General features: G+C 19.5%; 4 protein-coding genes across 4 annotated transcripts; all 4 read right to left on the bottom strand.

The window, feature by feature from the left end:
• Window positions 1–1,844: 1,844 nt before the first annotated feature.
• On the bottom strand, window positions 1,845–3,397 carry SRAE_X000032300 (Sugar/inositol transporter family and General substrate transporter family and Major facilitator superfamily domain, general substrate transporter and Major facilitator superfamily domain-containing protein; the record flags this gene model as incomplete). Its single annotated transcript, XM_024644654.1, has 4 exons — window positions 1,845–1,973; window positions 2,015–2,329; window positions 2,371–3,243; window positions 3,287–3,397. The coding sequence occupies 4 exons, from the start codon at window positions 3,395–3,397 to the stop codon at window positions 1,845–1,847; spliced, it is 1,428 nt and encodes a 475-aa protein (XP_024510191.1).
• A 708-nt stretch (window positions 3,398–4,105) lies between these two features.
• SRAE_X000032200 (D-glucuronyl C5-epimerase) lies at window positions 4,106–5,885 on the bottom strand (the record flags this gene model as incomplete). The annotated part of the gene is made up of 2 exons (XM_024644653.1): window positions 4,106–5,520; window positions 5,582–5,885. 2 exons carry the CDS (start codon window positions 5,883–5,885, stop codon window positions 4,106–4,108), a joined length of 1,719 nt encoding a protein of 572 aa, XP_024510190.1.
• A 696-nt stretch (window positions 5,886–6,581) lies between these two features.
• On the bottom strand, window positions 6,582–7,538 carry SRAE_X000032100 (Lipase, class 3 family-containing protein; the record flags this gene model as incomplete). Its single annotated transcript, XM_024644652.1, has 1 exon — window positions 6,582–7,538. One exon carries the CDS (start codon window positions 7,536–7,538, stop codon window positions 6,582–6,584), a length of 957 nt encoding a protein of 318 aa, XP_024510189.1.
• A 1,741-nt stretch (window positions 7,539–9,279) lies between these two features.
• On the bottom strand, window positions 9,280–13,647 carry SRAE_X000032000 (Slo-interacting protein 1; the record flags this gene model as incomplete). The annotated part of the gene is made up of 5 exons (XM_024644650.1): window positions 9,280–11,109; window positions 11,170–11,265; window positions 12,234–12,398; window positions 12,504–12,579; window positions 13,361–13,647. The coding sequence occupies 5 exons, from the start codon at window positions 13,645–13,647 to the stop codon at window positions 9,280–9,282; spliced, it is 2,454 nt and encodes an 817-aa protein (XP_024510188.1).
• Between the last annotated feature and the right edge of the window lie 1,375 nt (window positions 13,648–15,022).

Raw genomic sequence — 15,022 nt, 5'->3', positions numbered from 1 at the left:
ATTATTTTTGTTAAAAGGTTTTTATCTTTATATATAAAGTCATTTTAATAAATGTTGATTTTTATAACTTTATATTTTTTTTTTTTAATTTTTTTAAAAATGGTGACTTGTAATGTAGTTTAATTAATTATCACTTGAACAAAGATCATAGTTACAATATTAACAACAATTTTAAATATCATTTGTTATAATTACATTTTATAAAATTATACCGATCAAGTTAGAATATTAAGAGATAAATTTAATAATGCTTAATATAAATTATATTTATATATACATAAAAATGAGAAAAAAAAAACTGATATTAATAAATTACATTCTAACGTCATATAATATATATTTAAAATTTAATTTTTATTTGTTATTATAACAAAAAATTATAATAAATATATATTGATCAATCTAAAGAGACATATGTTGATAATTAATAAAATAAATGCCAAAAAGATGTTAACACAGTAATAGTTATTATATAAAAAAAATGGTTTTAATACTAAAATTGCACAAGAAAGTGTCTAATTATAATTAATAAATTAGATATTATTTTAGAATTAAATTTACATAACTTTTGTAGAATAATTAATAAATATTATTTTTTTTTGTAATATAAGCAAACAAAAATACAATAATATACTCATAGATAGATAACATTAGTATATTTGAAAAAATTAAAAACATCTTAGAAGATTAATTATATATAAAAAAATATTTACAAATCATAATAAAAAAACACACCTTTTAAGTTGAAATAATAAATGTAATCTTAACAACTTACTATTTACATCATTTATTAAAAAAAATATAAATTAAGAAAATTATATATTGTAGAGTTTGAAAATTTATACATCTTTTTGGTAAAATTTTTAAAAAATATAATTAATAATTAAAAAAAAATAATGAAAATACTCTAAAACATCTATTAGTACACTTAAAATTGACTTTTTTTAAAAAATTATTTTATAATATTATATTAAATAAACAATAAAATATTGTTATAAAATAGATAATGAGTAAGCATAATTTTAACTTTATCAACATTCTTTAATATTACTACTAACTTTATGGTCTATACATAAGTTTATAAAAATTTAAAGATAATTTATAATAATTATTATTTTTTTATATTGGTTTGTTGTAAACATTCTTTGAAAAAAAAATTTCAAAATAATATAATTTTTTTTACTTTCATAAATATGGAAGAAAAAAAAATGTAAAAAAACATTTTAATATATTAAAATTTTATAATATAATACTTGAATAAATGAAAAATCAAAATAGAAGAATAAAATATACCTTTTAATTGTTATGACTTTAAAGAAATAATAAAGACTTATCCAATTATAAATAATAGATAAAAATTTTAAACATATATTACTTTTTTTTTATAGTGATTATAAAAGATAATTTTATAAATTTATTTTTTAAAAATTAATAAAATTTTATCTTTATACTAAATATTATTTTAGTAAAATGATACTAATGTATCTTTATATAAAATTACAATAAAAAAATTTATTAAAGTTTTAGAGTACTAAACAAAGTATATTTATCATTTAATGATAATTAAATTTTAAAAAAAAAAATGTGCTCTTAGTTATAAATTAAAAAATATTTAATTGCAAATTATATTTTTTTATCAGGTGAAACATTGTTTTTTAAATTTAAAAAATAAATGTCATAATAAGCTGTGTTTTTTTTTTTGATAATACGTATCTTGTAATAAAAAAATAATTTTTTTTTATGCATATTTATCTAAAATATTTATGAATATTTTATAATGTAAAAATAAAATTATAAAATGGTAAACTTTTGATGTTTTGTTGATTTTAGTTAAATATAAATTATTAAGCTAACTTTTCTTTTATTTCTGATATTGTTTTTCCTTTTGTTTCTGGAACATATTTATATGTGAAAATAATACTTATAAGTAGAAACATTGAAAAGATAAGAAATGAATATGGTCCCAAGAAATTCTAGAAAATTTTTAATTAAGTCATTATATAAATAAACGTACATTTAATGGTAAAAATGCTACACCAACAAGAAAACTAGCTAACCAATTACATAAACAGGCAATAGAACTAGCATGTGCTCGAGCATTTGAATCAAATATTTCTGTAACAAAAAACCATGGAATTGAACCTGGACCAAGTGCAAAGAAAATAACAAAAAATACAATACTAAAAATACTAGAATATTGTCCAAAACTTTTAATATTTCCATCACTTTGAGACATTGCAAGTGATAACATAATAACAATTGATGTTAATAACATCCCTGTTAATCCTGTTAAATGTAAAATTCTTCTTCCACATTTTGGGTGGTCAACCTAGGAAAAAAAAAATATTTATAAAATAAAATAAAACATACAAGCCATATTGATACAATTGTCATTAATAAATTAATAACGCTTATAGCCAGTGTTGCAAAATATGGTGTGTCACCTTTCATTCCAGCATTTTCAAATATTTTGGTAGAATAGAACATTGCAACATTGATACCAGAAAATTGTTGTGAAAGCATCATCATAATTGCAATTATTAAAGGCCATCGTAATGGTGGTAATATCATATCTCTAAATGTAATATTTTTTTCATCAACATTATGATTAATATTTTCATTAATTATTTCATCAACTTCAGTTGATATATCTCTACTAATTCTAAATTTTTTTAATGCTTTATACCCTTTTTCTTCATCTTTTTTTGTTATTAAATAATATTTTGGTGATTCATGAATAAAAAATAGACAGATAATTTGAATTGCTGCAGGAAGTAATGAAAATGTAAATATGTGTTGCCATGAGTCAGGTGTACCTAACAAATTTTTATAACATATTATTGTTGAAAATAAAATTCCAATTACTATAAATAATTGTGGTAAACTTCCTAAAACTCCACGATATTTTGTTGGTGATATTTCAGTAAGATATAATGGAACTAATCCTGATATTAATCCACATCCTAAACCTATCAAAAATCTTCCAATAATTAAGAAATAAAATATGTTAAGATATTTGGATAATACCATAAAAATTGTTGCAATAACAATTATTATATTATTATAATGTAAAGATACTTTTCTACCAAATTTTTCAGCAACCAGACCAGTTGTTAATCCACCAATCATACCACCAATAGCAAAAATACTTACTGTTATTGCCCAAAAAAAATCTAATTTTTGATAATCTAAATATTCTCCATGTAAACTATAATAACTTTCATTAAACCATCCTTGAATTATCTAAAAAAATTTATTTTTATTTACATATTTTTGAATTACTTACAGAAGCAGATGGATTAATACAACCAATATGATATCCAAATTGAAATGAACCACCTAATAATGCTATTATAGTTGCAAATATTAAATGATTAGACACAGGTAAATTTTTCATTTTTTCTATAATATTAAAAATTTTTTACTAAACTTTTTTTGTGTAAAAAATTATTTAAATAAAAAATAGATATTTTAATAGATGATACATAACATAAAAATTGAAAACTTTAATATATCATTAAATTTATTAAAGTTTTTTTTGTAAAAAATATTAATAATTCTTTAAAATAAATGTCTTTTAAACATTTGTTTATTTGGAAATTTTTTTAAATACCACTTTTTTTATTCTTATAATGTATGAAAAATATATAAAAGAATTAAGTTTTCATACAATCAATTGTTAAATGATAGTAAATATAATTATGTAGCATGAATTGTTATCATATTTTAACCTTCTTTTAAAATTAACTTTATATAAAACGTGTTTTAATTGTCTTCCTATATTATAGTAGAAAACAATTTTACTAATACCCTAATTTAGTGAAAATATATTAAATTAATTAACAAAAGTGATGAAAAAAAGTTATAAATTGTATATTTGTTAAATAAATGTATTATAAATTATGTCTTGTATATATTTTTTTTTTTTGCAAACAATTGAAATGATATATCAATACATTAAAAATCTTTTTAAAAAAATACATATCAATATACAAATAAAAAAAAATATCATAAATCTATTTTAGGACATTTATATATAAATACTTTTAAAGATTAGTAAAATAATTAAGTAGAAAGATTTGAAAAAATAAATAAGTATTCACAATTAGTTATGTTTTGCACGAATACCATTTGAGTAAGCTATCCATCTATTAGCAACTGTATCAATATCATCACAATCTTTTATTATATTACAAATCCATTTTAATAGATAAACATGAACAGCATGATAATCCCATCTAGCTAAATTTGGTGCTGTTCCAATACCAACATGCCTTAAATCATATAATGAACCACTTCCCGTATCATATAATGGTAATAATGCCTTCAATGATTTTATACCATCATTAAAAAGAATTTCTGCATCATTTCCGGGTAATTTAATTTTTGAAAAATCATACAATCCAATAAGTGAATATAAAAATCCATTTAAAACAAATGTTCCTGGTGTTGTAGGATATTCTTCATACCATTTAAAACCAAAAAAATTATTTGTAACACCATTTTGTAATGCATTTTTTTTAAATAAGTTTAATGATTTAAGACCTGTTTCAAAATATTGTTTATTACCATTAGAAAAATTATATGCTCGAGATAAAACACTTAGAGCATGACCTTGTCCCATTGCACTTCTCCATCCAGATTGAAGTAGTAACTTATTATCAGCTATTGATCTTGAAACAGAAACGTTCCATCCACCATCTTCTTCTTGATTTTTAACTAACCAATCAGCTGCTTTCATGAACATCTCCATTTCTGCAGTAGAAGATTGATTAACAGTATTTGAAATTGATTGAATACCAGGTTCTTTAAAATGTAATGTTAATTTTACTACTGTTACATCACCAATTTTAAATGGATTTTGTGTAATTGAATTTTTTTTATTTGTAAGTAATAAACCTTTATAAACATCAACTAAAATATCTCTCAAAATATGATATTCTTTTTTTTCAAAATTTCCAAGTGTATAATATATTTCTATATTAGAATTTTCTTTAACCCAAACACAACGATCATCATTACCAAAGATATAATATACAATTGCTGTCATATTAAATCTATTTTCTTTTGCTACAACTGAAAAATATTGTTTATCATTATCTGGTTTCCATATAAATGATAATACTGATAAAATTGGATCTCTACGAAGATTAAAAAATGCAGATCCTTCCTCAGATTCACATTTTAATACTGATTGATTAAAATCTTCTTTTATTGTTATAACTGAATTTCTAGAATATATAAAATATGGTTGACTAATTAATTTTTCTGGTTTTTTATCATAACCCATGTATACACTATAATGTTGAAGAGCATATTGGCATATTTGTATAACATAATAATATGGTTTACTATCCCATTGTATTGACATTGGAACATTTTCCTCACCACTTATACATTTAACACGGCTCCTTTTTTCAACTTTATATGAAGCAAAATGCCCAAAAGTTCCTGTTGTATTATATTCTCCTTTATCAGGTACTTTTACTTTAGCATATGATGTTGTCCATTCAAAAATATCTAAATAATAAAAAAATAATATAAATTTTTTTTTTAAACTAAAATATATTTATAATCTTACCTTGATTTAATTTTCCACTAACATCAAATTGTTTTTTGATTACTTGTTTAAATGGAATGTAAACATCACTTTCATCTTTATAACATTTTACTTTTTTTTTAAAATTAATGTCACAAGAAATTGTTTTAGTTAGACATGTATTTTTTTCTTCTAAATTAACATTTCTTGAATGATACTTCTTTTCAATCTCTTTAAAGGTATTTAATTTGTCATACTCTGCACCTGTTTTGAATTGTAAATATACAAAAAATATAAATATAAAAAATATAAAAATCAAGAATAATTTTCTCGATCGTATAATCATTTTTATTTAATCAAAAAAAAAAAAAAAGAACTTTCTTTTTTACTTTTTAAAAATTATCTTTGCTTGTTCATCTATAAAATTGGAATTAAGACACTTAAATGTTTAAAAAAAAATAATATATATGTATATATAATGAAAACATTTTTAAATAATTCATACAATTTTTTTTTTTATAAAAACAAATTTAATATTACAAAATAAATAAATTAAAATGGTGTAAAAAATTTTTAGTGTAAAAATGTGTAAATATTTTTAAATTAATATATAATATATATATATATAAAAATTATACTATTATATAAAAAGTTATAAAAATGATAAAAAGAAATGGTATGCTTATTCTGTTAAAATAGAAAAGAATAGTTAATTTTAAAGAATATTTACTTTTAAAGTAAATTTTTTAGAAAATTATATATTTATATTGACATTAATGTGGCAATAAAAAGGCTCCAATTTACACTAATGTTTAGACATATCTTCATAAATGGCAGCTGTTATTTAAGATAATTAGTAATATAATTGAAGAGAAGGTCAATAAAGTCATTAAATAATTCAAACAACTGTTCAATATTTTAATTTATATAATTGTGTAAACATTAATTTAATTATTCTAAAAAAAACTAATAATAATAATTATTTATTGTAAAACTAAATTTAAAAAAAAATAGTTGAAAAGATACATATAATTATGTTTATTTAATAACAAATATTATTAAATGTATCATCAGATGTTTTTTTAATTTTAAAATAAGATTTATGTACATTTTTATAATAATCTCTATTCAATAAAACATTTATAATACGGAATATAGTATTAAATTTTCGAGAACATTGGTCATCTTCTATATGTTTATCACAAATAATATAAATTCCATTACTAGTACCATAAGGATAAAATACCTCCGTTCCAACATGATAATAATAATTAAAAAATGTATTAGAATCATCTTCACATATATTGTAAAGACTATTTCCATTACATTTTGGAAAAGATGTTACTACGTCATTTCTAACAACAATACGATATGTATATGGTACATATTCATTGTAATATTTTGAAAAAGAATAACTTCCTGTTCTAGGTGAACCAAGTGTATAAACTTTAATATTATTTGGTGATATATTTGTTTTTAATGCATACTTCAATGCCATTATTATTGACAATCCACCACCAAGTGAAAAACCACCAAAAATAATATTTTTATACTGACCCGTTATATTTAATTTCTTTATTTGATTAAACATTTCCTGATATGTATGATTATAATTGGATTTATGATAACTATTAATTTTCATATTATTTTTGTATGATGTCATTGGTGTAAAGCCAGATATTATTTGTTTAATTAATTGAAAATTATTAGTAGTTTGACGATTTAAGACAAGTAATGTTTTATTATCATGTTTAAATTCTAATATTGGTGTAATAAAATGATCTATAAAAAATGTTTTCTTTTTTTCAACTACACTAAGTAATTTTAATTTACTGCTAATATATTCATCTTCTTCATAACATTTTTTAAATAATTTTTCATTGTATAGAGCACCACATGCTCTGGAAATAATTTGAGCTTCCTCTTCTATATAAGATGTATTAAATGATCGAATTAAAGAAATTTTGATTATTCCTATCAAAAAAATGATAAAAAACATTCTAAAAAATAGTTTTGTATAACTTTTTAATAACGAAGTACATCATACTAATTATTAATCATATATTACAAAATTAATCATTGAAAAATTTTTTTTATATTACATAATTGTTAATAAGATTGATATTATATTTAATTGTTACAAAAAAAAATATTTTATAAATGATTAATCTTTGTCTTTAATTTCTTTTTATTAAAAAATGTTCATTTTGATAAAAAAAATTATATTATAATTAATTACAAAAGTAAATTTTACAATAAAATAATATCAGTCCTATTTGTATTCAGATAAAATTGTATAGTGCTATAAAAATTACAGTTAATAACTCTACTTCTCTGTCTTCTTATAATTATAAGAAAATGTTTTAAGAAAATATATTATATTTTATCAATATTATAAATATAATATATTTTAAAATATATATAAAAAAGGTAATTTTTTTATTAAGATTCAAGTTTAAAAAATATATAAATATTTATATCATTTTAAATATGTACAATTTTAAAATCTATAGTTATAAATAATTTTTTAAAACAAAATATTTCAATATTTTATTTAATTTTAACTAATATTTAAACTCCTACACAAAAAAGTAAAACAAAAAATGTTTTAAAAAATGTTATATTTTTAAACCAAATTTTTAGAAAAGTTAAAATAAAGTAATAGGAAAAAAAAATTAAAACAAAAATTATATTTTAATAAATTGACAATGATTGAAAAAAGTATTTTTCATTGTTTAAAAATTTTTTTTTAAAAATTAAAAAAAGATATCTAAGTTTTAAAGTATACATGCTAACAGTTATTAGTTTTAACAAAATTATATATAGATAATTACTTTAAACAAAAAAATTTTTATTTTCAAAACTTTTAATAGTCCTGTTGATTATATAAGCAATATTTTCTTTGGCAATTAAAGGTATCTTAAAAAATAAATATAAATTATTTTAATAAAAAGGAAATAAATTTTTAGAATGATTTTGTATGATTCATTTTTATATTTTAATTATTCATTTAGAAAAAACCATTATAATCATATATATAAATTATATTCAATTTATGAATTTCAACTAAATTTAATTAAAGATTAGTGCAATAAATAGGTGCCCATAAATAAATAATATTTAATCGTTTTTATTGATAGTTAATTTTTAAAGAATTATTAAAAATTAAAGAGGTGTTATTTTATGATTTGTCATAAAGAATTTATTATTATTTAAATTCTAATATAAAACATTTTTATTAAAACAAAAAATCTTAACACTAAGAGTGATAAAACGATTAATTTTGATATGTATTTATATATTAAAAAAATATATTTTTTTCTATAGTGAATTAATTTACTTATTCTTTGGAATAATTATATAAAATAAAATTGCATTTTATGAATGAATTTGATTCAAGAAAACAACATGTTTTATCTTTAAATTGATACATAATTCAAACTATAAAATCAAATTTAATGATAATAAAATATATATTAAATTTTATTATTGATTTGTTTATTTTTTATTATTTAATAAATCGACATCGAATAGATTTTTTCAACCAACATTTCAATATAAAATAATGGATATAATGGTAAAAAATGTTATAATAAAAGTTTTGATTTTCTATTTTAAAAAATTAAAATATATAGATTTTTATGGTTTATGTATTGAATATGCGTCTAATTCACCGAAGAAACCTTTTTTTTTTTTTAAATTAAAAATAAATTGATTATAAGTATAATAATGGTAAATTCTTATACTGTTGTGACACTAAGAACTCCTTCGATAACCGGGCAATTAGGGTCTCGTGATCCATGAGTTAAAAATTCTTGAATTGTTACAAATTTATCATATACTTGTTGTCCTTTCTTTTTCATCATCTTTTTATTTGATAAATTTACAATCATCTGATCTGGAACATTTTTTTCCTGATCAATTAATTTTTGCAATTGACGTTGTTTATATGCTTTAGCTTTTTCTAAATGTTTTTTACGTTCTTCTCTGGTCCAAAATTTGCCTAATTTCATTTCACTAGCAGCATCATCATCAGTGCTTACTCCTGTTCTTTCTTTATTTAATTGTTCTTCACGTTGAGCACGTATTTGATGAGTACGTAAAGGTCTTCTAATTATGTAACGACTACCATCAGAACGTCTTTTAACTTTCCATTCATAATTAATAGGGTCAGCTGTTTGTGATGATTTAACTTTTTGTGCCAATGATAATAAATTTGATTGTTTTTGTGTTGCATATTTTAATGTTTTATCTGATGTTTTAGAATGTGAAATAATAGGACTAGATGGTAAACTACTTGAACAATGAATTTCTTCTTTATTTGCCATTGCTTTTCTTAAAGCTTGTTGTTGAAGTTTTATTGTTTCTTCCAAATCTTCTGGTCTTGCATATGTTGTCTCTCCAGGACGATATTTTATTGAATCTTTTGTTTTTTTTAATGTACTACTTTTTATTGGTTTAGGAATAAAAATTTGATTTTTTATTGTATATTTAGGTAATCTAAATTTGGAATGATTTTTTACAGTATGATAAGTTCCTTCCTCCTTTTTATTATTATCAATATTTTTATGTATTATAATTGATGGATTATCATTAAAGTGAACTTCTTTTTGTGATTTAGTAAGACGTTGATTTTCTATAAATTGATTTTTACATAATTGAGATGATTTAAGAAGAACTGATTTTGATTGATTTCCAATTTTTGAATTTAAAAATGGACCCATAGTTGCAGCACTATCTCCCGCTAAAAGTTGATGCTTATTTAATGAATTTATATGTTGCAAAGTAGTGTCAATAAAATTAATTTGATCATTTTTGTTAGGAGTACTTCTACAGCTATCATTACCTGTATTATAAGCACTAGATGTTTCTTCAATAATATTTGCGAAATGTGGATATTTTTTTCCGCCATTGCGCACGCTTAATATTGGAGAATTTGGCAGAGAAGAATTTCCAATTAAATGTGTTTTATTTAAAATACCGACTGGTGTTGGTAAAGGACGTTGAAGTATTGGAGATTTAATAATACCAGATATTAAATTTTTATTTATATTATTTTTTGGCATTTTTTTAGGTGGAATAAATGTTGAACTCATTGTGATAAGATTATCACAATCTTTTTTAATTAATTCCATTTCTAAATGTAAATTTTTAAGTTCTTCCTCCAAATTTTTTTCAAATTTTGTTGTACTAGTTAATGATGAATTTATTTTATTATTTCTTTTTAATTGTGGCATTGATGTTATTGATGGAGGTGATACTTTTGTTATATTATTAACTTTTTCTAAATTATCATATGGAACTGTATAAATATCAGGATCAGAGTCAGTTCCTCTTGATAATCCAGAATCTTTTTCTAAAACTGAATTATTAGAATTTTGATCAGTTAATAATTCATCATCAATATCACATTCTAATGATACTGATTGTTCTGGTAATGGACTAAGATTAGAATGATTTCTATTAAAACAACGATTTTTTGAAAACATTTTTTTTGGTTTATCTTTAATTGTTTCATCTCCTGGACGTCCTTCAATTTGATGAATATTATCAGAATTATTTAAATCCATCTATAATAAAGAAATTATATTTTAAATAATAAATAATAAATTATTTTATATTATACTTACATTAAATGATCTTGCTAAAAGCATTGTAACTTGTAAATTTTGTTTTGAAAATTCATTCATTGCTTGTGCTCTTGAACGAACATTTATACCATTTACCTATAAATAATTTTTTAATGGTAAAAAAAAATATATATATATATATCTTTTTTATAATGTTTCTCATTTAGATAAAATATAATAAAAATAATTAAATATATAACATTCTATAACAAAACAATAATATTCTAGTAAACAAACTACAACATCTGTCGTAGTGATCCTCATTATGATATATTAAAAATAGGTAAAAAAATATTAACTTATATAATGCTTCTTGTAACAATTTTTTACAACGTCGTTATATTCATCATAAAAGTGTTTTTAGTTATCAAGTAGGTGTTAAAAAAATGTATTAAGATAAATATTTTTATCCACATTTACCATTGTTTATTAGAAAAATTTTGAAAATAAAAAAAAATTATTTTGTATTGTGCTAAAAGTTATACTTTTTATTTTTAACTTTATTATATAATATTACTAATGTTAATAAAACTATTTTTATATTATATATAGATATTTATATATATTTTAATAATCCAAAAAGTTGAAAGTAAAATGATTATGGAAATGTAAAAATATCAAATTTTCTATCATTTTAAGATAAATATGTTTAAACTTTTATTTTATTTATATATAAGAAGAGACTTTGTTAAGCTTGATGTTTAATATCAACAATTTTTAAAATAAAGTGAAATATGGATCTATTAATTTTTGTGTAATCAATCTTTTCTATCAAAAATCATTCATCATCTAAAATGTCAATTGCTTCTCCCCTAACATAAAAGAACACATTTTTAAATATTATAAATATATTATAAAAATTAATGAAGAGATTATTTCTATACTAAAAGTAAAGTAAATTTTTAATATCAATTAATTATTATATTATTTGATATTAAAAGTTTAATGTTAATAATGTAACAAAAATAATGATACTTTAATGATTAGTTAATTTGTTATATATACTTAATAAATATGATTTATCGTTTTAATAATTTTAAATAATTTTAATAAAATATTATTACCTGAATAATTTGATCACCAATTTGAATTTTCTTACAATTTCCAGCAACACTATTTTTTTCAATTTCATTTATATAAATAGCATCTTGATTAAGGTAATCATTATGTTGATAACATAATGTTAAACCTAAACGTTGATTTAATGTTGATCTTATTAAAACAACTTCCTATAACATTAAAAAAGTAATATAAAATCATTCATTCAACAAAAAAAAAATACTAATTATTTTTATCAAATACTATAAAAAAAAAACTTTAACAATTATTATTACCTCGTATATAACATCTCCTTGATCATCCATTATTATTAAATCATCTGTTTCTTCCACTCTATAGTAATGTTGTGATCTAAAAAACATGAAAAATAAATAAATAAATAACAATATATATTATAATATTAAAAATAATAAAATTTGTATCTTTTTTTTTATGTTGATTCACTAATATTACGATTATTACCTAACATTCATACGAATTATTTCTAACTAATAATGATAAAAAGAAAAATAAGATGTGTGAATAGATACTAATAAAACAAATACAATTAAACTACCTGTTACTTATTTTTTTCAAACACAACACATTTTTATGTTAAACCACGAGATAAATGAATAAGATTTGAAAATAACATTATTATGTAATATTTTACTTTGAGAGTCATTATTTGATCAAGGCGGTTTTTTTACTATTAAGATTTCTAAATGATTTTGATTTATAGGTAGTTGAAGATTATAACATAAATGATATAAAGATTAATATCTTTTGTTCACTTTTTCATTTTAACACTATCAACTAATAAATGAATGATGTAGTTTACTTATATTATATTTATTGTTTATGTAGAACAGTACAAACATTAAAATAAAAATGTATTTTTTTTTAATTTTTCTTTGATAATAAAAAGCTTTTAGTTATTTTAGAATAATTTATGTTTATGTTATGAAATAGTGTGTAAAAATGATTATATTAAAAGCAAATTCAAATTAATTAAATGTTTTACTTTTAAAATAATAAAATGAAATTATTCTTTTGTTATTACTAATAAAATTTTAATTATATAAATATTATAATAAAAATAAAATATTTTAACATAATTAAAAAAGACTATTTATAAATATTATAAACTTACTCAAGATGTGCAAGGTATGGTGCTAATTGTTCTAATGGTAATAGATCATCCTCAAAAATTTCATCATATGCATCTTCTTCTGATAATATACTTATCGATGAAAATGAATTTCTTTCAATACCACCAATCAATGTTTCATCGACTTCAGGACTATTATTTTCAATTGAACTTCCTGATGAATTAGTAACATTTTTATCTTCTTCAGAAAAGGTATTTTTTTTATAAGTATAAGAAGTATCATTTATATTATTATTATCTAAATGAATACCTTCTCCTGTCTTCGGCATGACAATAAAAAAAAATAATTAAAGATAATACAAATAGATATAAAAAGAAACTTCCAGTAACTAAAATGGTAAATAAATTAAAAATAATAATTAATTAAAGATTATAAAGGGTTAAAAAGAACATTATAATAAATAAATTATTGTAAGCGGTAAAATATAAAAAAGAATCATATTATGTTTTATAAGGATAAGACATTTAAAACGCTAATATTACTTCTTAACTCTTTTAATTTTCTATTGTACTTTTTATAACATTACCATTTTTATTCATTTAACCACATGGCAAAATATTTAAGCCTACTTTTGTGGTACCTTATCCTATTCTTTTCTATCATCCAAATTAAACAATCTTAATTTATTTATAAAGAACCAATTACTATTCAAGCTGTTTACATTTCATAAATGCTAAGGACATTTAATGATTAATTTCTTCTAATCACATCAACTAATAGGTACAATTAACAATATTTATAAACGCGATCGCTTTCTTTTTTATTTTATAAAATAAGGAAAAAATAAAAGAATAATTAAAAATATTTATTTTAGATAGTAAAAATAACAAAATAATCATGAAAAAGGAAGTAAAAGATTTAGAATAATAGAAAACATTTGTTAATACTTAATAAAGTTCACAAGAAATATATATGATATGGAAATAATAAATATGTCATCTTTTATCTCAGGAATACTTAAAAACCTCTGGGAAATAAATACTACATATAGAAAATATTATTATTTATCATTTTTACCATTTAAACCTATTTTTATTTAATCAAACTTAAAAATTTTTCAATGTTATATATAAAATAGATAAATAGTTTAATTTACCAATGTTAAAATATATAAAATTTATTATATCATATTACACATAAAATTACTCATCAATTTCATGATATTAAAATAATTTTATACTTTGTAACAAAATAAAATTAATAAAATTTTTAATTAAAACATGAATATTTTATAATATTTTTAAATATTATTAATATATATATATGTATATGTATACATTGGCCAAAAAGAAACAAAAAAAAAAAGTATAGGATAATTAAAATAACAAATTTCTTAAAAGTATTAAAAATTTTATTATTCATTTGCACTAATATTATGATAACTAAATGAAATGGAAAATGATATATTTATAGTATAAAAAATGTCATAATATTTGTTGCCATCAACTGAACATTAAACGTTTCTCATTAAAATAAATAATTATTACTTTTTTTTTTTGTCAAATAAAATACAGGATATAAACATATATATAATAATGACAAGTTTTTAACAGTTTCATGGCTTATAGATTTTTACCATATATAAATAGAGTAACGAATGATTGAATAACTAGAAAAAATAAAGTATTTTTTAAAAAGTTAAA

This window comes from Strongyloides ratti (assembly GCF_001040885.1).
Source record: "Strongyloides ratti genome assembly S_ratti_ED321, chromosome : X".
NCBI classification, from domain to species: Eukaryota; Metazoa; Nematoda; class Chromadorea; order Rhabditida; family Strongyloididae; genus Strongyloides; species Strongyloides ratti.
The sequence above is the reverse complement of the archived record's forward strand: the minus strand, read 5'-3'. Positions and strand labels throughout refer to the sequence as shown.